The sequence below is a fragment of the Leptodactylus fuscus genome, chromosome 6 (assembly GCF_031893055.1).
Source record: "Leptodactylus fuscus isolate aLepFus1 chromosome 6, aLepFus1.hap2, whole genome shotgun sequence".
In the NCBI taxonomy this organism is placed as follows: domain Eukaryota; kingdom Metazoa; phylum Chordata; class Amphibia; order Anura; family Leptodactylidae; genus Leptodactylus; species Leptodactylus fuscus.
Window position 1 is genome coordinate 166,215,420 of NC_134270.1, and position 25,249 is coordinate 166,240,668.

Below are 25,249 nucleotides of genomic sequence, written 5' to 3' on the forward strand. Positions count from 1 at the left end.
CCAGAGAGAGAGAGTGTGGAGGTAAGTCATGTGTGCATAAATCTGTAATACAAGGACCGTTCTGATGTGTCTGCTGCAGATTTCTCATCTGTCAGTCATAGAGAACGTTAACTAGAAAGTGTCAACTGTACAAAAACACTTTTTACGTTGCAGAGATCGAAGGGCGTTGTCACCATGTACATACAGGCCAGGCCAGGAGTTGTGCAAGGGCGCAGAGCTGACATTAGGGGTTTGCAATTTGCACCCAGACCGATAGATAGATAGATAGATAGATAGATAGATAGATAGATAGATAGATAGATAGATAGATAGATAGATAGATAGATAGATAGATAGATAGATAGATAGATAGATAGATAGATAGATAGATAGATAGATAGATAGATAGATAGATAGATAGATAGATAGATAGATAGATAGATAGATAGATAGATAGATAGATAGATAGATAGATAGATAGATAGATAGATAGATAGATAGATAGATAGATAGATAGATAGATAGATAGATAGATAGATAGATAGATAGATAGATAGATAGATAGATAGATAGATAGATAGATAGATAGATAGATAGATAGATAGATAGATAGATAGATAGATAGATAGATAGATAGATAGATAGATAGATAGATAGATAGATAGATAGATAGATAGATAGATAGATAGATAGATAGATAGATAGATAGACTGGCTCTGGCCTAGGGTGGTGTCTCGTGATACAAAGTGAAAGTACTCATTTCCAGTTCTATATGTCTCTACCAGGGCATATAATCTGTCCCTTATTTTATTCAACATACAGTATCTGTAGGAGGTGCGTTTTTTACACGTAAAGTTGTATTTTCCAGGATTTTTTAATTTATGTCGTAGTCTTAGGATAGGCCTTAGATATCTGGTTGCTGCTGGGCCATCAGCTTGGCCCTCACATGGATCCCTGTCCCTGTATTATGGGAGCTGGTGACAGATGATACGCACGTCGGGTACAAGTGCGGCCTATTGGTTTGGGGTTTTTATCCCTCTAGGCACGTTACTATGTTTCTGCTGCTCTCTAGATTATCTTTATTATACTTCGTACTATCATTGGGATTTGCAGTCATCTTTATTGTTAGTTATAGTGTTTGCTTGTCTTCCTTATTAGTTCATTTCTTACATGAAATGTTGCATCATGTTTTGTACGCACCTTCTTCTTTCGTTGCACTGTTTTCTTATGGCAATCCGGATATTACTTCTTTGCACTCCCCTTTTTTTCTATTTTCTTTATTTGTTACGTGATTTTTATCCTATTTCTGTATTTTACTATGTATTAATAAAAATGTATTGTAATGTCTTCTATAATAGCGTGGGGCTTTCTTTATGGTTACAATATATTTATCAATAGAAGTCCGACATTTGCACCGATTGCACGATGCACCACATTTACGACATATTTATGAACAGTCCACACTGGAAAGAACAGAGAAATACGACAGGCTTGAATTTTTTGTAAAATGTGCCCCAGAATGGGCGAGGATTAGAAGGGTCTCGCTTTACAACACATTTATGAAACAGAAAAGAACGAATATGTTGCAAATTTTCTTGTGCAAAGTAGATCAAAAAGGGTGTAGCAAATACTTAATTTAATCCTCCTAATATTTTTCGCCATGGTGTGCAAATGACAGGGACAGCTGACCGGGGCCCCTATAGCCAGACCAGCCATAATACCCCTTGTGTCCCTTCTCATACATGAGACATCCAGGCTTACCTCAGTCCAGATCATCACTCTGAAATGTTGTTTCCATCACAATTTATGGGACCGTACAATAAATAACATTATTGGATAAAATGGAATTTTTTTTTCCCACTATGATCAGTTCGGCATACCGTATATACTCGAGTATAAGCCGTCCCGAGTATAAGCCGAGGCCCCTAATTTTACCACAAAAACTGGGAAAACTTATTGACTCGAGTATAAGCCAAGGGGGGAAATGCAGCAGCTACTGGAAAATTTCAATTAAAATGTTTTTTGGGTTCAGTAGGTGCTGGGGAAGGGGAGGTGGTGTTTTGGTTGTCTGTCTGCCCCTTCCCTGAGCTTGAGGACTGGGATTTTTTCTCCCCCACTTGGAATTCAGTCTGGCTGAATATAGGGGATCTGCAGTGCTCCTATTAACCCCTTCCCGACGGAACAGGAGCACTGTAGATCCCCTATATTCAGTAGACCGGGCACTGTCAGACACAGGGAGACCTAATGTGTATGTGTGTCATAGTCATTTTCTACTTTTATATGTATTCTAGGGAAAGGAGGGATTTAGAACTTTTATTTACTTTATTCTTTTATTATATTTTTTTAAAGCTTCTTTTTTTTTCACTATTTTATGAGAGATTCTATACATTACTATTGCGGCTGGTCATAGACCCCCCCCCCCACAAAAAAAAAAAAAATAAAAAAAAATATATATATATATATATTTTTTTTTTTTTTTGCTTGACTCGAGTATAAGCTGAGGGGGGCTTTTTCAGCACAAAAACTATGCTTAAAAATTCAGCTTATACTCGAGTATATACGGTATATACAATAAGAATACAATAATAGGAGAATTATGACATATCCACGTTTTTCCCTGCAGATATTGAACTAACTTGTTATCACTTATTATGTCGGTTGATAAGGAGAATGTAAACATTTGGATAGCGCTGTTTATTATTTCCTTCTGTATTGCCACTTTAGTATACCATGACCTTTACTCATGAAAAACTGTGATTCATTTCATCCTCCGGCACCTCTGGCAAACCTTTCAAGATTTGTATAGTTTCGGGTTCAGGTATTTCAGGACCAAGATGTGTTTCGGGCGAATAAGTTTGGTACAAAACAACTTACTAAATTGCCTTAAAACATTGTATATGACACTGTCAGAGCTCCTAGGAACCTATCTATAAAACATAGTGTATAACACTGTCAGGGCTCCTAGGAACCTATCTATAATACATAGTGTAGAACACTGTCAGGGCTCCTAGGAACCTATCTGTAAAACATAGTGTAGAATACTGTCAGGGCTCCTAGGAACCTATCTATATAACATAGTGTAGAACACTGTCAGGACTCCTAGGAACCTATCTATATAACATAGTGTAGAATACTGTCAGAGCTCCTAGGAACCTATCTATAAAACATAGTGTATAACACTGTCAGGACTCCTAGGAACCTATCTATATAACGTACTGTAGAACAATGTCAGGGCTCCTAGGAACCTATCTATAAAACATAGTGTAGAACACTGTCAGGGCTCCTAGGAACCTATCTATAAAACATAGTGTATAACACTGTCAGGGCTCCTAGGAACCTATCTATAAAAGATAGTGTATAACACTGTCAGGACTCCTAGGAACCTATCTATAAAACATAGCGTGTAGAATACTGTCAGGACTCCTAGGAACCTATCTATAAAACATAGTGTAGAACACTGTCGGGACTCCTAGGAACCTATCTACTCTTAGGACTCCTAGGAACCTATCTATAAAACATAGTGTAGAACACTGTCAGGAATCCTAGGAACCTATCTATAAAACATAGTGTAGAATACTGTCAGGACTCCTAGGAACCTATCTATAAAACATAGTGTAGAACACTGTCAGGACTCCTAGGAACCTATCTACTCTTAGGACTCCTAGGAACCTATCTATAAAACATAGTGTAGAACACTGTCAGGGCTCCTAGGAACCTATCTATAAAACATAGTGTAGAATACTGCCAGCGCTCCCAGGAACCCATCTATCCAATTTCTTGCTCTTGAGGGCAAACACTGCTCAAGTTATATCAAAGTGACATGAATGACTATGGAAAAATGGCTGGTAAGCAGTGGATACAAACTCCAGCTTAAACCATACACTGCACTGACACTCGCTTATAAAACATAGTGTAGAACACTGTCAGGACTCCTAGGAACCTATCTACTCTTAGGACTCCTAGGAACCTATCTATAAAACATAGTGTATAACACTGTCAGGGCTCCTAGGAACCTATCTATAATACATAGTGTATAACACTGTCAGGGCTCCTAGGAACCTATCTATAAAACATAGTGTAGAATACTCTTAGGGCTCCTAGGAACCTATCTGTAAAACATAGTGTAGAATACTGTCAGGGCTCCTAGGAACCTATCTATATAACATAGTGTAGAACACTGTCAGGACTCCTAGGAACCTATCTATATAACATAGTGTAGAATACTGTCAGGGCTCCTAGGAACCTATCTATAAAACATAGTGTAGAATACTCTTAGGGCTCCTAGGAACCTATCTGTAAAACATAGTGTAGAACACTGTCAGGGCTCCTAGGAACCTATCTATAAAACATAGTGTAGAATACTGTCAGGGCTCCTAGGAACCTATCTATATAACATAGTGTAGAACACTGTCAGAGCTCCTAGGAACCTATCTATAAAACATAGTGTGTAATACTGTCAGGGCTCCTAGGAACCTATCTATAAAACATAGTGTATAACACTGTCAGGACTCCTAGGAACCTATCTATATAACATACTGTAGAACAATGTCAGGGCTCCTAGGAACCTATCTATAAAACATAGTGTAGAACACTGTCAGGGCTCCTAGGAACCTATCTATAAAACATAGTGTATAACACTGTCAGGGCTCCTAGGAACCTATCTATAAAACATAGTGTATAACACTGTCAGGACTCCTAGGAACCTATCTATAAAACATAGTGTGTAATACTGTCAGGGCTCCTAGGAACCTATCTATAAAACATAGTGTATAACACTGTCAGGACTCCTAGGAACCTATCTATAAAACATAGTGTATAACACTGTCAGGACTCCTAGGCACCTATCTATAAAACATAGTGTAGAATACTGTCAGGACTCCTAGGAACCTATCTATAAAACATAGTGTATAACACTGTCAGGACTCCTAGGAACCTATCTATAATACATAGTGTATGACACTGTCAGGGCTCCTAGGAACCTATCTATAAAACATAGTGTATGACACTGTCAGGGCTCCTAGGAACCTATCTATAATACATAGTGTAGAATACTGTCAGGGCTCCTAGGAACCTATCTATAAAACATAGTGTAGAATACTGTCAGGTCTCCTAGGAACCTATCTATAAAACATAGTGTAGAATACTGTCAGGACTCCTAGGAACCTATCTATAAAACATAGTGTAGAACACTGTCAGGACTCCTAGGAACCTATCTACTCTTAGGACTCCTAGGAACCTATCTATAAAAGATAGTGTAGAACACTGTCAGGGCTCCTAGGAACCTATCTATAAAACATAGTGTAGAACACTGTCAGGACTCCTAGGAACCTATCTACTCTTAGGACTCCTAGGAACCTATCTATAAAACATAGTGTAGAACACTGTCAGGGCTCCTAGGAACCTATCTATAAAACATAGTGTAGAATACTGTCAGGACTCCTAGGAACCTATCTATAAAACATAGTGTAGAACACTGTCAGGACTCCTAGGAACCTATCTACTCTTAGGACTCCTAGGAACCTATCTATAAAACATAGTGTAGAACACTTTCAGGGCTCCTAGGAACCTATCTATAAAACATAGTGTAGAATACTGTCAGGACTCCTAGGAACCTATCTATAAAATATAGTGTAGAACACTGTCAGGACTCCTAGGAACCTATCTACTCTTAGGACTCCTAGGAACCTATCTATAAAACATAGTGTAGAACACTGTCAGGGCTCCTAGGAACCTATCTATAAAACATAGTGTAGAATACTGCCAGCGCTCCCAGGAACCTATCTATCCAATTTCTTGCTCTTGAGGGAAAACACTGCTCAAGTTATATCAAAGTGACATGAATGACTATGGAAAAATGGCTGGTAAGCAGTGGATACAAACTCCAGCTTAAACCATACACTGCACTGACACTCGCTTTAACACATATTTGCATTGGCGTAATTGGCACTGCCCAAAAAAGTCCCTAACAAAATATTTTTCACAGAATTGTCTTGTCAGTAAAAAGTGAGTTTAAAGAAGGAACTGCTCTATTGCACAACAGACAGACAAAGTAGATAGACTGTTAGATGATGCTATAACATCAAAGACAGTGTCACTTCTGTATTTCCTGGTCATACATGTGGTGGTGGCCATTTTCACATAACGGTGGCCATATAAACCGTATAACTGCATAGCTTCAGTACTTATATTTTTGCTGTCTTCGTTCACCAGGAATATTGAAGACATGGCTGTGATCGCAGATGACTCTCCCACTCCGGAGAAAGCGTAAGTGATCGTACAGACTGTGAGAGCACGACCCCACTTGTTGCATAGATCACTATGAGGTTACATGGCAATATCTGACTAATAATCTTTTCCCTGACAATACCAGATCTGATATGACATCAGTATGAAACCATGCAATGACTGTAGCTATAGAGGAGAGATACAACAAAGAAGGCATGTGGTTAGCACTTGTACGGGACATGTGGTTATCACTTATGAGGTGTATGGATGTCACTTTCCATTATACAGTAGGTCGTACATCGGTAAAGTTTGTACAGTTGGACATATGTCTGACATTTTGCATGGTGAGGACTGGGTTAGCAGTTGCAGTTCCCACCATCCCGAAATACAGGGAGCCCACAAGTCACCCTCATCTCACTAGGGCTGGACAAATTTCTTTGATCACCTTTCTACTTTCCTTTGATGGACGGCTGTCTGTACATTGAGCATTTACTACTCCTGCCCTCCGATCCACTGGAATGAGATGATTTATGATATACTGCCTTCCAATGTCAGAGAGGAGAAAATAAAGTTAGTGGATGGTCAGCAAAGAGGAGAATACTGTAGAGGGAAGCTAAGGCACAATTGCCATGTGGGGGGCATCGACCAAGCATGGGATTGATGATAAACTTCATGGCAGTCTGGACCCAGATAGATAAGGAAAGAGAAATGAAAAGGTTGTTAATATGTATTGATGGGATGCAAGAAGCCCAAGCGGAGCCAAAGCTGAGCCCAAGCTGAGCTTTTGCATTGGGGCCTGTGTATGTTACTCTGTATGTTAAGTCACATGGCTGGTATACGGTGGGACTTTTTGCTGACATTTTATATGGTTGGACATATCACTTGCATTGTATTTGTGAGTCCTGTGGATATTGTTGTATCTGAGAACATCTATGAGGAGCTGTGGCTTTGACTATATAATGTATATTTATATATTTCCCTTGCTTATATAGCACCAACATAGGCCATACCATTTTACAGATACTGTCCTCGGTACCATCTGCATTCCCTTATCATGTTGGCTTTGGTATATACATGTATAGACATACACAATTGCTTTTTATCAACAGAAGTCCTGCAGAAATCGCAGTGATTCCCAAAGAGTCACCCGCCCAGGAAGAGGGGTAAGTGAATGTGGCCCATCTGTATATATGTTGTGCGTCATACGTCGGGAATAGAGAGGATCGTCTTGGGTCGGATTCACTCCAATCGGCAGTCAGATTGGGTTTGGTCTAAATAAAGTCAGTGCAAATCGAAATTGCCCCAATTTGTCTAACAATTTGTTTATGGGACAAAAAAGAAGAAGTAGTTGTTCAACTGGTAACTTTTGGTTATTAATCTACTTTCCCAAACTTTTCAGACAATTCGATGTTCTAGTCAGAAGCCTTACAAGCATATAAAGATATAAAAAGTCTCTAAACACATTAAACACATTTGCAAATACCCCATTATGATTTGTATTACACTTGATAGAAGGGGGTGAAGGTACCCCATTTATTGTCCTCATCTATTAGAGTGAAGAGAGCATTTTTCTCCCTTTGGAGGACCCATTATACCTATAACGGCCCTTTACTCTCCATGAGAACTGTGTAATACTTCACTTGGCCTGCGGTGGTGCTGCAGCAAAATGGAACACTTTCTGCTAGATTCATAGATTTCATCTGATTGTAGATCTTAGCATTGTGACAGCCTGGGATCAGTTTATCATCGAGAGACCCTTCTTTCTCAAAATAGATGGCTCCCTAGAGACAAACCCCTTTATATTCCATTGGGAATCAGTTTTAGATTGGACCAGGGGGAGGCTATAAATGGTATATATTTTGATATTTTTTAAGGAATTGAACATTATTTCCAGGTTTCTATATAACATAAGAATCTGGGAGTGGGGGACAATGTGCACATAGGAGAGAGAATACAAAACTAATCCAAAAAGTTGAATTAACCCCCAAAATGGCACAAAAAAATACTGATCGTCTTGCAAAACACAAGTCCTTATGATTCTTGATTAATGGCGGATAAAAATGTTATGGGTCTTAAAATGTGGTGACAAAGAAATAATCTCATACTGACCCACAGAATAATATTAAAATGTCATTTATGGTCAATGTTGTGCACCAAAACGTTGCATACTCAAGGAATTAAATCCGCGCTTCACTCTTCCCATAGTTGGTGGGATCACGTCTTCCAAAAATAAAGTAATAATGATGAATCTGTTGTAATTTTTTTTAGATGCTTCATACACAAAAGTAAAAAGGTCCTTCAACCCTGTGACATTGACCAGGATTTCGAGAAGACACCTTCACCACCCTCAGAAAGTGCTACTGAACCAAACGGTGTCCTACCTGTCCAAAAAAGAGGGAGGAAGAGGAGGCAGAGGAGACGCAAAAGGAAGAAGATAAAAGCGGTGGTAGTCATCAAGGGCCCACGTACAAAATCTGGCAAGTATTTCCTTCTAATCTCAATCCAAAAAACAGTTACGGATCAAATTAATTAAGACTTAGGTGAAGCAGAAGAGAAAAATATGTAGATGCTCTTGGTAAAACATAGTGGGACCTGCAGTACCCCCTTACACTAGGTTCACACTAGCGTTCAGGTCTCCGTTGTTCGGGTCCGCACAGGGACCCAAAAAGAAAGAGACCCTGTTTGCTTAGAAAGTGGTTACCTGCCAAAACCCCACAAACTATAATGGGGTTCATTGGGTTTCTGCATGGTTTTCGCTGGGCTTTATACTACGAAGAAAAAAAGTTGAGTCCTCGAGGATCAAATGGACTTCCCCATATTGCTGTGATAGCCTAAAGGACTATAGGTCAGTGGTCACTCATAGTCAGCATAAAAGCCCAGGTACATAGAGAAGGTGCCCATTAGTCCATCTTATCTATGGCTGCAGTCAGACCTCAGTTCCTGCTGTAACACACAGATGCTGGTTGTCTTTTTTGACTCTGTTCCAAGACCCAAATAAAATATGTCAGGAATGGGTCTGGGGGATATTAGGGGGGGGGATTTATTACATGCCCCCTCTCTCCCTTCTGTAACACCGCCTTGCCACGGCTCTAGCATTCTTTCTCTGCCCTCCGTGCTGGTCTTGCCAATAGGACCGGAAGATAAGGACCACCGCGCTTCACCAGAAAGTACAAGCAAACGTTCTTCATTGATGTCCAATAAAACACAACGCGTTTCGTGCTGACTGCCCTTTTTCTGGATGCATCCAGACATTAAGGAGTTCATTACACTTGAAAAAGGGCATTCAGCCCAAAACGCGTTGGTGGTCCTTATCTTCCAGTCCTATTGGCATTCCTTGGACACTCAGTGTGGCACGGATCCTGCAGCTACAACACCTAGGGAGGAACCCCCCTTCAAAGTGGTTCACAGGCTCATCAGTGGTTCTGGTCGTCACAACCACAAAAAGTGAGAGGCTCTCTTTAAATACATTTAGCCACTCACCAAATGTTATGTCACCATATACAGCTCGCTGCTGTTTTTGTTTCTCCTTGTTTCATTTTTTGCCTGTAGGGTGCGAAGGAACTTTAAGAAGCTGTAAACCTTTTGTTGTGTTTGCAGCCAATTTCCCGCACCTATGGGCTATTTACAAAAGCTTCTCCCACATGTTCCTGCCTGATCAGGTTCTTAGCGTGCCGTATCCTGAGGTGTTGTTTTCTCTACGGCTTCATTTTCCGTATACCTGTGTTTCACGTCGGCTTCTTATTGACTCTGAACTTGTTCTACCTGTCCTAATTTGTTGCCTGATAACCTATATTACATGAACTCTGCCTGCTGTGACCTCTTCTCTGCCTGTACCCCTAGTCCAGATCCCTGTGCTGGAGTTAAAGGGTGAATACCAGGGGACCACCTAGACAACACTCTCAGGAGTAGCCCAAAGTCAATCAGTTTAGTGATGCAGTAGATCCACATCTGTTCGGTTACACCTTCCTTGTGATAATATTCACCCAAAAATCTAGATGTCCTTGGAGCCCACAACTGGTAAAACATGGGATGACAGACATACCTAAGCAGTTAAAGGAATTATCCAAGAGTAGGAAACATGGCTACTTTCTTCTTCTCAAAAAGTGACATCATGTCCGTTGACCATATGGCCATGCTGGATCTCATTGACCAACGGACTTGATGTCACTTCCAGATGAAGAAAAAAGCAGCCATGTTTTCTAATCCTCAATGACTCCGTTAAGAATTTTTTGCCCCTTTAATACATAGACCCTGTGTATCTCCAGCTTATGGCATTGGCTATGGTCCTTTTCCTGATGCCCCATTGGTTTAGAAGGTTAATGTCATGTGAGAAAAACTTCTGACCCTTAACTGATATTTCCTTCTTTCTTTAGGAGGTTTTTTGAAGAAATTCAAAGTGACATTGCCTAAAAAAGCCATTGGAAATTGTAAGTCATCTAAAAAGTTTTTGGAACAAGTTCTACATGACCCCAAAGATTAGCTTTTATGAGTAGATAGGCTTTTCTTCATCCAGCTCAAAAATGTAGTTCTTTGCTCTAGCCCTTTACGTAAACACCCTTGTCAAGGAAGAATGTCTTGGTCACCCTTCCTCCTTGGCATCTGGTATCCCCCAGAGGGTACTGGATAACTGGACAGCTCTGCTATAAGGTACTTACTTACAATATAGAGTTTGCTCCTTATACATTACTTTAAAAAAGTTTTAGGCAGGTGCAACATCCGGCATTCCCTCACGGCCTCCTTAGGCCTCTTCTAGTCTTCATTGATGTCATATGCTCCAGTGTCAGTCAAGCCTTAGCGATCACATGGAATACATCAAGGGCCATGATACCCTGATGCTCAGCACACCCCATATAACCACTGAAGCCCAATCACAGGTCTTAGTGGTGTCCCTGAGGCTTGTGACTTGAGAAAAAAGGCTGAATAGGTCACTGGGAGGATACAAGAGAGGTGAGACAAAGTGGACATAATTGTTTGTTATTTTCCCTCACCTCCTCTGGGTCTCCATTTATTCTGGGACCCCACAGTGTAATAGAGTTTTGTGGGTGACAAATCCCAAAAGTTTTGTTTTTGGCTTGAACCCGAAACTTTTGGAAATTTCTGGTCAAATTCACTTCTAAATGAACCGGTTTGCCCATCGCTACGTATGACAAGGTCTGGATGATATTTGACGAGTGACCTCATCTCAGGTTGGGGATCTAATCGATTACAGCCATAGTTACTCAAAGATTTTCCTTATTTCCAGGTCTTTTCTGGATTACCTTCTCTTCCTTTCTGTATCAGGCTCATTCTGGTAAGTATAATTGCATATGTAGAATACTCCATGTCCTATTGTGGTCATCTCTACAAATATCTAGGAGGGTCCACTATCTAAGTCTTCTATAGATGACTATTTCTAATCACTATTCAAGTCTTTGTCCCCTACATTATGTTCACATTCTCCATCCTCAGATTTCAGCTGTATGATGTCTGTTCCCGCCCCGGATGTTTCCGTAATCCTCACCCACAACGACCAGAATTTTATTGTCCAAAAACCCATATTCTGCCCAGAAAGCCGTCAGATTTTTGGGTCCTGCACGGCTTGTTTTATGGGAATGTCTCTACTGGAAATTAATTGCAGCGATGCTATTCCTATAACTGTGAGATTTCAAAAAAGAACTGCAAACGGCGCCCCCATCAGAATGGCTTCTGAAGGTAACAATTTCATTGTGTGGGTCAAAGTAAAAATACAAGTAAGGCTTGGTTCACATCTGCGCTCGGGGATTCTGTTCCTCGTTGCAAACAAGGCTTCTCTCCCTATTTTTTGGGCAGATACTTGGCGTACCCCATTATAGTTTACAGGTGTATACAATTTTTGAGCAGATTGGGTTTCTGTTTTTAGGGTCTCCAAGTGGACCTGAAGAGCAGAAACCCAAGTGCAGGTGTGAACATAGAGTAAACCAGAGCCCTCAATTTACGGTCAACCGTGGTAACTTGGTTGACCAGTCCTGTAGGATCTGTAATGGTGGCCAATGTGGTTACAACCAAACTGCAACGTAATCTTTAGACGTAATTTGTTAGTTTATTACATTGTAACTGGTTGCCACTTTTTGTTTTCAAAAATTTGGATTTCCTTTGATCATGGACTGGGGGAAGGTTTTAGATTAAACTATTTTAGAATGTTAAGAGGAGGGGGATCTTGTAAAATTCTGTTTTCTATGGAGGGCGGAAAACAAATTCCAAAATTGTGATTAAAATTGTGAAAATTTTGAGTTAAGAAAATACATTTTTGTATAATAATAGACTGTAACTTCGTGGAGAAGAATCAACAGAGGATGAAGAGATCGAAAGAAGCCGCCAATCCCAAAGGTATGGAACTTTAAAGATTTTCTTAAGGAGTTAAAGGAATTATCAAAGATTTAAGGCCTGGTTCACATCTGCGTTGGTAATCCGTTCAGGCACTGGCACTGGCAAGCGGTGTGCAGTCAATGCACACGGACCCCATAGACTATAATGGGGTCCGTGTGCTTGCCGTGAGATCTACACAGGGAACATGTGGACAGGAAAGTACTTCACAATCTAATTTTATGTCCGCATGTTCCATGCGGAGATCTCGCGGCAAACACACGGACCCCATTATGGTCTATAGGGTCCGTGTGCGTTCACCGCACACCGCTTGCCAAATAGTCTGTTTGGGGGTAGGGGGGTCCCCATGCGGACTCTCCCTAACGGATTACTAAACGCAGATGTGAACTAAGGGTAAAGAATAGCTACGCTCTAGGCTCCTTTAAAGTCCTATAAAGATAATGGGGCTGAGCTGCAATACCACAATGCACCTGTGGACAGGTGTGGTGCTGTTTTTGAAAGAAAGCAGCTGTGTTTGTACAATTTTGGACAACTTTGTAACAGCATTTACCCTTTATAGTAAGGGGTGGTGTCTCCAACACTGAACGATACTTCAGTATTCCCCTGCACATTGGCAGCCTCAGAATGTTATCGTAGATGAGACAAGTTGGAGACCTTGATTTTTTTACCACCAGGTTTGACAGGGGCACAAATTTTCCATCACATTAAAAATTGGAACATTCCTTGAAGATAATAGACCACAGGACTATACACACGCACACACATACACACACACACACACACTTATGTAGTCACATGACCTTGCACTAAATCTGTTTTTGGACTTTGCCATTTGATGCAATTTTTTTTATTTAATCCATTTTCCAGTGAGCAAAGTATCCGTGGAGGATAAAAATGAAGATATGGAACCGATGGAAAACTACAATGGTACGGAAATGTTTCTAAATCAGTGTATAATCTAATGTGTCTATCTAAAATGCAAAAATAGTTGGCACTCCGTAGACAATACAGAGGACTTATCCCGCTCACCGATTGGTGATCAGATCCGTCTATCAATTTTAGGTCCCTATTTGCAAGGGAACCGACCAACAATACAGGGTGAAACTTACATAGAGACAGAGGATACTAACCGGGACACTCTAATTTGTCTCCACTGTGCTGAGAAACTGTACAACCCTATACAATTACCTAAGGGTAGTTCGGCCGCTTACACGCATTCCTATGGGAGCGAGGTATTCCATGAAATACTACTCGCTCATCTCTAGATGTCTCCCATTGTTTCCATAGGGTTGCTGCATTAAACACTCTATTAACTCCTCTCATGGATCACAAGACCATTGTATATCTGTAATCTCATTGAAGTCGATGTATAAAACGTAACATTGTCTCAATGTAAATAAAGGCGAAGTATTCCATTAGTTATAAATTATATTAATTGGAAATTATATTAGTTATAGATTACATTAGTTATAGATTATATTAATTGGAGATTATATTAGTTATTAATTATATTATAGATGATATTAAATTTTGTAATACGCGCGTAATACATTGAAAGCAATAGGGAAAAAAGCCTCCCATTAATTTCAATGGGGAGCGCACGTATGCCGGCTCCCATTCTTGTCAATGGGAGCTGCTTTTTACGCGCTCATTCTGAACGTGTTTTTACGATCAGAATGAGCGCAGCGTTACATCGTGTGAAGGCTCCCTTGGTGTAAAGGGGTTTTCCTATGAACACAACCATATTTACATTTGTAGACAATTTAAGTTAAATGTTTTTGGACAAAGAAGTAATTAAACATTTTAGGAAGCATTTTAAAGATTTTCTCTGTTCACCTTAGTCTGTTATCTTGATTGATTACCAATGGATATGACCATGAATGCAGGAACCTTCTATGGTCTGGGACTTGTCAGATACCCAGCCATGATGTCCTTATTGTGGTCAGGTTATCTTCTCATACATGTAGTGTCCTCCTGATAACCAGCCATGATGTCCTTATTGTGGTCAGGTTATCTTCTCATACATGTAGTGTCCTCCTGATAACCAGCCATGATGTCCTTATTGTGGTCAGGTTATCTTCTCATACATGTAGTGTCCTCCTGATAACCAGCCATGATGTCCTTATTGTGGTCAGGTTATCTTCTCATACATGTAGTGTCCTCCTAATAACCAGCCATGATGTCCTTATTGTGTCCGGGTTATCTTCTCATACATGTAGTGTCCTCCTGATAACCAGCCATGATGTCCTTATTGTGTTCAGGTTGTCTTCTCATACATGTAGTGTCCTCCTGATAACCAGCCATGATGTCCTTTTTGTGGTCAGGTTATCTTCTCATACATGTAGTGTCCTCCTGATAACCAGCCATGATTACTAGTTCACCATATACTGAATATCTAATTTTTTTATTTTTTTTTCACTTACAGAAATGTGTAATGTTACAGTTCCCATCACAGATTGTCCAATTGTCATTAATCAAGATCCCTATAATTTCACTTTTAATGAAGTCATACTTTGCCCAGAGAGACAAGACATACTGAAGAGCTGCTCTGCATGTTTCAAGAACCAGTCACTCCTGGACATTTCCTGCAAAATAAATGGAGATGAAGATTATGGAACTTTGAGGGTTGAACATGGAAAAGGACGAGGATCAACCTACTTCGCAAATATTAATTCTGAAGGTATGGGGCCAACATATCTATCAATAATGTCCCTCACTATACATTTCATGGGCCCAAAACTTTACTGAGAGACAGACATTGGAGAGAGGAAAGAAAGGAGTGTTATCTAGAGATGAGCAAATTGGTTTGAACCAGATTTGTAATTCATTTTTGAAAAATTTCAGGAAACTTTTAGGGTTCACCACCCATAAATCATTATTATACTGTGTGGTCTCTTCAGACCGCAAACTTACACTCACCTTCCCTCACCTCTCCTGGGCTCTCTTGTGGCCCTCTTGAGTTATCTACTAGGTGAGGTCACAAGCCCCAAAAGACTCCTGAGGACCCTGATTGAGCCTTAGCGATCACGTAAAGTGCGCCGATGTTGTGATGTTTGTATTAAAGTACCATGATATTGGGATGTCCCATATGACTGCTGAGACCGAATCATCGGCCTTGGTGTCCCATGGGGCCCGTAACATCACTAAGGAGGTTGGAAGAGGTCAGAAGATCATCAAAGAGGATAATAAAGATAATAATATCACTTCTAGTTCAACAGCGGATGAACTTTGCAAATATTCATGAAATGAGTCTCTCAAAGTTCACCTATCTTTAGTATCAATCCTCTGTTTAAGATGGGAATGCTCTTGCTTCTTAAGAAGAGGTGATTCTGGGCAAGTCACAACGTGTCCTCAAAACTATTAGTAAGACACCAGGTCTTCTGGATTGCCCCAACATGTCCCAGTCCCAGGACATGGTCTATAAGATACAGAATGGTACATCAGGTTGTTCCTGAATACAGTTCATGTTCGAGAGCATCCCACTAGTCCTGTACAATTGGACACTGCCACAAGAGGTTTCCTCATGACTAAAGATGGGCAAACTGCTGATAATTCGCTTTGCTCTTGGTTTTGATTATTCTGAAGTTTGGTCTGAACTAGTTCAGATAGAACCAGAAGTGAAATTATTATACTCTGGAGGTGAAGGCCCAGTGGAGGTGTACAAAAATCAAAAACATTTATATTCGTTTTCTCTCACCTCTTCTTTGTCTCCTTGTGGCGCTCTATCTTCGTCTTCTTCTGGTCTCTTCCAGCCTAGAGTTAGCATTGAGTCCGGTCATGTAGGAAGAGGCCAGAAGAGGACTTCCAGTTTGCAGATAATGAACTCCAAAAGTTTTGTGTTCCATTGAACACAAAACCTTTGGAGAAATCATGTTGAACCCAGTTTGATCCGAACTAGTTTGCTCATCTCTACTCATAACAGGACACCTTAGGCGCTAAGTTTTACATAAGTTGTGTTTGAAGGACCTTAAAGGGAGGTCCTCTCAATATTTACCCATGCCAAACCCTTATTCTCACTGATTAACCTGCCAGAAGTCAATATTAGACTACGAGCACTTTATAAATGTGAAGATCAAGCAAAAGGTAGAGAAGACTTTGGCAAGGCAACTTGGGGAGAATCGGAAAAACTTCTCTCCTCCAGAGATCCATAAATTGCAATCACATTGAAGGCTATAAGTTAATGTCTAACCACTAAAAATTTTCACAAGTGACCTTGGCTTACAGTTCCAGTATTCTCCAATCCCTCCATTTTATTGGATAGTCTTTGTCAGAAGAATTTTTACCAATGTATCAATCTTCACTATATCAAAGTATCTTCAGGATCTACAGAGCTTCTAGGTATCAATACCACTGTCCAGAAGTCTCTAGAATAAGCTTCGTACAGTACGTCTACTCAAATGAGACTTGTTGTGTCATTGCAGTGTGCTACAAAATTGTAAGGAACCCAAGTAAAAGTCAAAGTGACCGGCCTGATGACGTGACGCCTACACAAAGCGCTGGAGGTAATGACCTGACTATGCTGACTTCATGGATTCACATACTTATCATAGTTATAAAATACTGGGGAAAAAGAAAAAGGAATTGATTATACTCAGCCTATATGCTCTCCTGGTGCCTGTAGTTCCACATATGCCTCCTTGGAGGGTCACGCCCGGATGAGAAAACTCTCTCGGTGCAGAGTTGCAGAGATAAATCCAACGGAAAAAACATCCAGCGAAGCAGTGGAGTATGTTGAATAAAAACTACTCCTTTATTATAACAGCCTTAAAAGTCAGCACTACACATAGAATAGGAAAAAAGGGGGAGGGGGGCGTCAGACTGACGCGTTTCGGATGCTAATCCTTCTTCGAAGTCTGTACGCTACTAGGGAGAGGTAAGTCTTTATAACTCCATACACACACCTGATTTCACTAAGTTAATAAGATGGACTACCACACAGGTATTGTGGAGAACTTGAAACCCCTCCTCTAACACTGACATTAAAAACAAAGACACTACTGGATATATACATCATTGACATGAATCACAAAACAAAACAATACAAAGCGATTGCAGGTCGTGGAAAATTTTTCAAACAAGTTATTATGTTTAAAGAAGACTTTGAGACAAAACGAGATATGAATTTTGAAAAACATTTCAAAGCAGGAAAAACATGTTCTCTCACCCCACAACCTCAATATAAAAACCAAACCAATCCCACACAATATAAGCCTGTATAAATATATCCTAGAATGAAAACTTGACACTATATAAAAGTCCATGAGTCCTTATCTGTGCCGAGTCCAGAGAAAAAAGGGGGGTGGATGATGATTCGCTGATCTCCCGATCATGTGACTTTAACAGCAAGTTGTAATTGGATAGTCCGATCTCCTTCATGCCCATACTAAAGATGGCAAATTATGTAACATTGTTTCATATGACGCATGCTCAGGAGAGAAGACTGGTCACATGATCCCCATTGCGGATTATCATTGGTTGAAATGTAATATCAAGCAACAAGACGACTTTATCCGCTCCACTGTAATGGACTGTAAATGTTACTGGATCAGCGAACCTTTTTCAACCGCATCATGGACCGGACTTGTTTACAGCTACACTTCTTGAAGGACTACAACAGGTAAGTAAAAATATATAAATTAAAAGAATGCAAAAAACATATTATCATAGCATATAATTACATAATAACCACATAGACTATCCTTAGCTGGAAACAATCCATGGACTACACAAGAAAGCAGCACCAAAACCACAGGATCTACATTCCATTGATTATTCGCTTAGTAAATGGAAACTAAGCATGATATATATACGATACATCATTTCTCTGGTTTAAACCTACTGGGAACCGAGTATTGATGTTATAGATCCAATAGACCTCTCGCACTCTTAACCTATGTTCCCAGTCTCCACCTCTGATAGGCCTAGCAACTGTCTCTATACCTTTAAATCTGAAACTGGCAACAAGACCCCCATGTATACTTTTAAAGTGTCTGGACACACCCGTACTTCTGATGCTGTTTGCACTGGTAATGTCGTGTAGATGTTCCGCTATTCTAATTTTCAAAGGTCTGACTGTACTGCCTACATAATTTAACTGACATACTGTACAGGTGATTAAATAAATCACATGATCACTATTACAATTAATGAAACTTTTGATATTAAAACATCGGGTTAAGTTAGAACTCATGAAATTAGTAGTCTTATCTACCCACTGACAAACTCCACAGCGATTAAAGCCACATTTATAAAAACCACGTAAGTGAAGCCATGTATCAGATTTCTCATTGCATCTGGCTATCATCAAACTCGGAGAAATTTGGTTGCCTAGGGTTACTCCCCGTGAGGACGCAAAATTGCATCCATTCCTAACTATCTTTTTCAAGATGGGATCTTGGTTAAGGATAGGCATATTGTTTTTTATTATTTTAACAATTTGATCGTATTCAATGCTATATCTCGTGGTAAAATGTAAATCCACATTATTATGTTTATGTGAACGATTGACATAAAGCAATTCCTCCCTCTTTGTCTCAGTAGCTATTTTCTGTGCTCTCTTAATAGCCCAATTCGGATACTTTCTCTGTTTTAATCTACTAGTGACAATGTCTGCCTCTTGTGTGTACCTACTGTGTGTAGTACAGTTTCTTTTCATTCTAAGATATTCTCCAACTGGCAGGGCCTTTATTGTATGTCTGGGATGCATACTGTGGGCATGTAGTAAGGTGTTTCCTGCCTGTGGTTTTCTATAATTACTACATATCACCTTACCACTAGTACTGTTTCCTTCTAATGAAATGTCCAAAAAATTGATCACATTATCCGCTACATTAAATGTAAAGCTTAGATTGTAGCCATTACTATTGATGTAATCAATAAATTTTTGGACATCACTGGTATCACCAATCCATACTAGCAGGCAATCGTCCATATACCTACCATACCAGTAAATTCGCTCTCTAAAAGGGTTACAACTGTTATAGAGGTGTTTCTCCTCCCACCATGCCATTGTGATGTTCGCAAGGGATGGGGAGAAACAAGCCCCCATCGGCGCACCTCTAATTTGTACAAAATATTGCCCCATGAACATGAAATAATTGTGGCGGAGCAAATACTCCACCACCTTAATTACATATTCATTTAAATCGGGGCCATAATCAGAGTAGGTGTATAAAAAATAACCCAAGGCATTCAAGGCAATAGAATGGGGAATGGACGAGTAAAGGGCCACCACGTCACAGCTGACCCAGGAGAAATCCCCCCTCCACTGGAACCCATCAAAAGTTTTAAGGACTTCTTTTGTGTCCTTCAAGTATCCTGGTGCACTGGTAACAAGGGGCTGTAACAGGCGATCCACCCAAATGCACAAATGCTCGTTTAAAGAATTAACACCCGAGATGATGGGTCTCAGTGGAGGGGGGACCCCCCCCTTGTGCACTTTAGGCAGCCCGTAAAAAATAGGAGTAACAGGATGTTGCACTAACAGATACTTATACTCCCTATCAGTGAATATACCTTGATTTACACCTTCTAGGAGGAGACAATTCAATTTCTCATAAAAAACCTTAGTTGGATCTCCATCTAGGGGTCTATAGGTTTCAGCATCATTTAAGATGGCATAAGCTGAGTCAAGATAATCTTGTCGATTAAGCACTACCACACTACCCCCTTTATCCGCGGTTTTTATTACTAAATTGCTGTTATTTTTCAATTCCTTTAGCTGTTCTCTTTCTTTTGTTTCCAAATTGTCTACAAAAGGTAAATCTTTATGCGTGTGAAACAATTCCGTGATTTCATTTTCAATCGCAGTGTGAAAAGCATCTAATGTTGCATTTCTAGATTTCACTGGATAATACCATGGATTTTTTACCTTCATTGTGGTGTCACTCCCTTCTAATCTGAGTTGTTCCTTACCATTTAAACTGTGCAATTCAAGTAGACAACATTGTTCTTTGAACAAGAGATCATGGAATTCATTGGATCTTACCATCTCCTTCAACCCTCCCCCAAGCTGATCCGTCTCCATATCTGATTCTGAAAAATGCCGTTTGAGTGTAAGCAAACGTATAAACTTATTCACATCCAGGAGGGTGTCATGTTGCTAGGCCTATCAGAGGTGGAGACTGGGAACATAGGTTAAGAGTGCGAGAGGTCTATTGGATCTATAACATCAATACTCGGTTCCCAGTAGGTTTAAACCAGAGAAATGATGTATCGTATATATATCATGCTTAGTTTCCATTTACTAAGCGAATAATCAATGGAATGTAGATCCTGTGGTTTTGGTGCTGCTTTCTTGTGTAGTCCATGGATTGTTTCCAGCTAAGGATAGTCTATGTGGTTATTATGTAATTATATGCTATGATAATATGTTTTTTGCATTCTTTTAATTTATATATTTTTACTTACCTGTTGTAGTCCTTCAAGAAGTGTAGCTGTAAACAAGTCCGGTCCATGATGCGGTTGAAAAAGGTTCGCTGATCCAGTAACATTTACAGTCCATTACAGTGGAGCGGATAAAGTCGTCTTGTTGCTTGATATTACATTTCAACCAATGATAATCCGCAATGGGGATCATGTGACCAGTCTTCTCTCCTGAGCATGCGTCATATGAAACAATGTTACATAATTTGCCATCTTTAGTATGGGCATGAAGGAGATCGGACTATCCAATTACAACTTGCTGTTAAAGTCACATGATCGGGAGATCAGCGAATCATCATCCACCCCCCTTTTTTCTCTGGACTCGGCACAGATAAGGACTCATGGACTTTTATATAGTGTCAAGTTTTCATTCTAGGATATATTTATACAGGCTTATATTGTGTGGGATTGGTTTGGTTTTTATATTGAGGTTGTGGGGTGAGAGAACATGTTTTTCCTGCTTTGAAATGTTTTTCAAAATTCATATCTCGTTTTGTCTCAAAGTCTTCTTTAAACATAATAACTTGTTTGAAAAATTTTCCACGACCTGCAATCGCTTTGTATTGTTTTGTGATTCATGTCAATGATGTATATATCCAGTAGTGTCTTTGTTTTTAATGTCAGTGTTAGAGGAGGGGTTTCAAGTTCTCCACAATACCTGTGTGGTAGTCCATCTTATTAACTTAGTGAAATCAGGTGTGTGTATGGAGTTATAAAGACTTACCTCTCCCTAGTAGCGTACAGACTTCGAAGAAGGATTAGCATCCGAAACGCGTCAGTCTGACGCCCCCCTCCCCCTTTTTTCCTATTCTATGTGTAGTGCTGACTTTTAAGGCTGTTATAATAAAGGAGTAGTTTTTATTCAACATACTCCACTGCTTCGCTGGATGTTTTTTCCGTTGGATTTATCATAGTTATAGTACCGTCAATGAAATACTAGCCCATGGAAAGTCATTTTTAACCAAAGTCGCTTCCCTTTACCCCAAACATTGAGAATTCGGACGCCTAATTTTATGGACTGCTGATATCATTTTCCTTTTTCAGGCAATGGAAGAACAATATGGCAACGCTGGGGGATGTTTCTGATTCCGGTTATCTTTGCATTTGTTTATGGTAAGTCATTGCTTTTGATGGTAGATGCCATGTTAGATTCCCATCTTTAAGACGTGGCCAAGAATTCCACCTAAATAAACAATCTCCGAATGTCTCTGTATTTGGGTGGCTGTGAAGTAGTATGGGGGGGGGGGGGTGAATACCTTCAGTACTGGGAGAAGTCAACTCTGGGCGTCTATACCCTGGAAGTCCTGATCACTCATAAAATATACTATGTAGATATAGAAATGTACTAGTAACTTGTCTAGGAGTCTCCAGTAGGTCCCTGTCTATCATATTAATGGACTGCTACCCCCCACAGCAATCTCATTCCATCTGGTGACACCCATGCACTTTAGATGCCTTGATATCTAAAGGATACCTGCAAACAGATCTAGAATTGCACATGTTGCCCCTGGGTCAAGCAGTGGAGATTCGGCCTCTATGTCAATTACCTCCAAAGCGGGCACCATGTTTAAGGCTCCATCATCCTCCCGACTGTTATGAGTTTTATTTCTTCCAGTCTTATCATCCATTTCCCTCTTCCACAGGTATGATTGTGTGCTGTAACAGGACACCCCAGAATCCAGCACCCCCCAAGTGCTGCCTGTTTAATCCACATTCACCTCTTTCTATCTCTTTTGGTACGTTTGTGTATATAATACATTCCCGTTGTTTTTGGAGATACGCTGCTTGTATTTAGAGTATCCTGACCTTCTCACGTGACTCTCCCCATATTTGATAGTTTTCTTTAGTCGATCTTGGAGTCCATTCACATCAAAAACGTAGTAGACCATACTTTTGTGTCCCTCAAAAAGATCTCTCTGTGGTGAAACCAGTTTTTTTGGCATGGACACAGAGTCAGACATGCAGGACTTGAGTCCCATGGCTTTCAGTATCACTCCTATGCTGAGGACACTCAAGATACCATCACTCTGCTATCCACAATCCCATGGTGTCTATCCACTGTAGCCTCCTTCTTTCCTCCCACTTCCTAAAACTCAACATGGATCATCATCTTTTCCCCACCTCCTGCAGCCCCTTCACCTGATCCCTTAACCACTGTTTCACCAGCCTCAAAAGTCCTCTACCTTGGGGTAATCCTTGATTCTGCCTTGTCTTTCAAGACACATACTTTTGGTTATCTCCACCTCAAAAACATCTCTCCGATATGTTCTTTCTTCAACTATGAGTCTACAAAATGCTGGTCCATGTCCTTATCATCTCCCTCCTAGACTACTGTAACATCTCTCTCTTTGGCCTCCCACCTAACACCCTTCTACCCCTCCAACCCACCCTTAACTCTGTTGTCCACTTAATCCACCTTCCCTTGGTTTCTCCTCTGCCAGCCCCACCACTGGCTTATCATTGCCCACATAATTCAAGTCTAACTATCAACTATGACATTTAAGGCCGTCCACAACCTGTCCCTCCATGTATCTCTGACCTAATTGCTCAATTGTTCCTTCTCCTTCTTCTCCTCTATCCTTCTTCTGTACACACATGGCCATGTGACCTCATCTCTGCAGGTTGGGCACATGTGTCCACCACAAGTTGGTTTATGTGTTACCATATTGCAAAGCGTTTTCAAAATGGCCGACTTATGGATATAGTCAGTTCTTCTGAATATTGCAATATTTCTGTAAAGTTGAAACAATTACACTTTATATTTTTCTTCCACAGAGGACTATGTAGACAACGCCAACCACAAATAGGATCTCCACTTGTTCCACGTTTTGCCAGTGAACAACTCTACAATTTTCTAACTTTGTTAAATCCTTTGTTGTGATTTTGTTAGATTTTGCTTGAAACTTTCATATTGTAATTCTTGTAGACCGTGAAGGTTCTACAAACTCTTCTTATATGGTATGACCATGTCCACCTTCCCAGAGTATTTAAAGTCGAATCCACCCTAACCATATGGAAATGGTTTTAGGAATACGTTGAGCCCATCCCTGTGTTTGGGAGAACATAGGGATGGCAAACCTTGCAAGTTTTGTTTCGCAAATATTTGCAAGGTTTTCTGGCCAGTTTTGTTTACCAGAAGTAGTATTATTATATTCTGGGGTCTTCAGGGTCCCAGAGAAGGTGCATAAAGCTAAGAACCACTGATACTCACCTTCCCTGTTTCACATGACACCAAGATCACAGTTCTACCTGTGTTACTTCCAGAGATATCACCAGTTATAAACACAGTCAGGATTGGCGCAGCTACAGCTATATATCAATATACTAATCTCAACTGATATCTCTGGAAATAACACTGAAAAACAGTATATGGCACCAAAACCACTGTTCTAAGTTTTATAATAGCCAAGATATAGCTGACCCACCGACTCAGTTTCCTTGTAGTATTAGAGCCTGTATACCTGTGATCCAGTTAGAAGCCTGGTGAACAAGGCAAAGAATACAGAAGGGGCAGAAGTGGATTCCAGAGAAGGATTTCATGGAAGGAGTCAAAATGTGTTATTAAAGTATATTATAATATTTAGTAATGTCACAGATACAGCAAGAAAATCAAAAATTGTTTAAAAGTTTATTTACTTCAAACACAACTTTATGTATTATAAAAAGAGCAACCCCACACATCTATGCATTATAGAAAACCCATTCTTTTCCATACGAACTGTGTAATACCTCATATCACCTGTGGTGGTGCTGCATACTTCCTCTCAGGTTCGCTCCCAGATTGCTGCTGATCACTGTGCTCCTAGTAACAGGACAGCCAGTGATCATCTTGTCTACAAAGATTCTTATAAAATATATAGATTCCTTTTCTAATAAGGGAAATTTATGAAATGATGTAAATATTAATCTGTCCTAATCAAAAACATCTTGGACACCAACAGTGTTTTTTTTTTTTTTTGGGCATCTCCAAAATCCCTTTGCCTTAAAGGGAATGTGTCCCAGAACCCAGCCAGTCCTGCAGATAGATAGGTTAGTGTCACCAGACCCAGCATATCACCCCAGCCCTGCAGATAGATAGGTTACTGTCACCAGACCCAGCATATCACCCCAGCCCTGCAGATAGATAGGTTACTGTCACCAGAACCAGCATATCACCCCAGTCCTGCAGATAGATAGGTTAGAGTCACCAGAACCAGCATATCACCCCAACCCTGCAGATAGATAGGTTACTGTCACCAGAACCAGCATATCACCCCAACCCTGCAGATAGATAGGTTAC

At 40.2% G+C, this 25,249-nt stretch overlaps 1 protein-coding gene across 1 annotated transcript; it reads left to right on the forward strand.

Moving 5' to 3' along the window:
* On the forward strand, nucleotides 1–25,161 carry LOC142209824 (uncharacterized). Its single transcript, XM_075278870.1, has 14 exons — nucleotides 1–21; nucleotides 6,190–6,243; nucleotides 7,314–7,367; nucleotides 8,473–8,681; nucleotides 10,578–10,631; nucleotides 11,447–11,494; nucleotides 11,653–11,895; nucleotides 12,484–12,549; nucleotides 13,414–13,473; nucleotides 14,972–15,226; nucleotides 16,968–17,048; nucleotides 22,015–22,083; nucleotides 22,614–22,706; nucleotides 23,746–25,161. Exons 2-14 carry the CDS (start codon nucleotides 6,203–6,205, stop codon nucleotides 23,775–23,777), a joined length of 1,305 nt encoding a protein of 434 aa, XP_075134971.1. The 5' UTR covers nucleotides 1–21; nucleotides 6,190–6,202; the 3' UTR covers nucleotides 23,778–25,161.
* The last annotated feature ends 88 nt before the right edge of the window (nucleotides 25,162–25,249 follow it).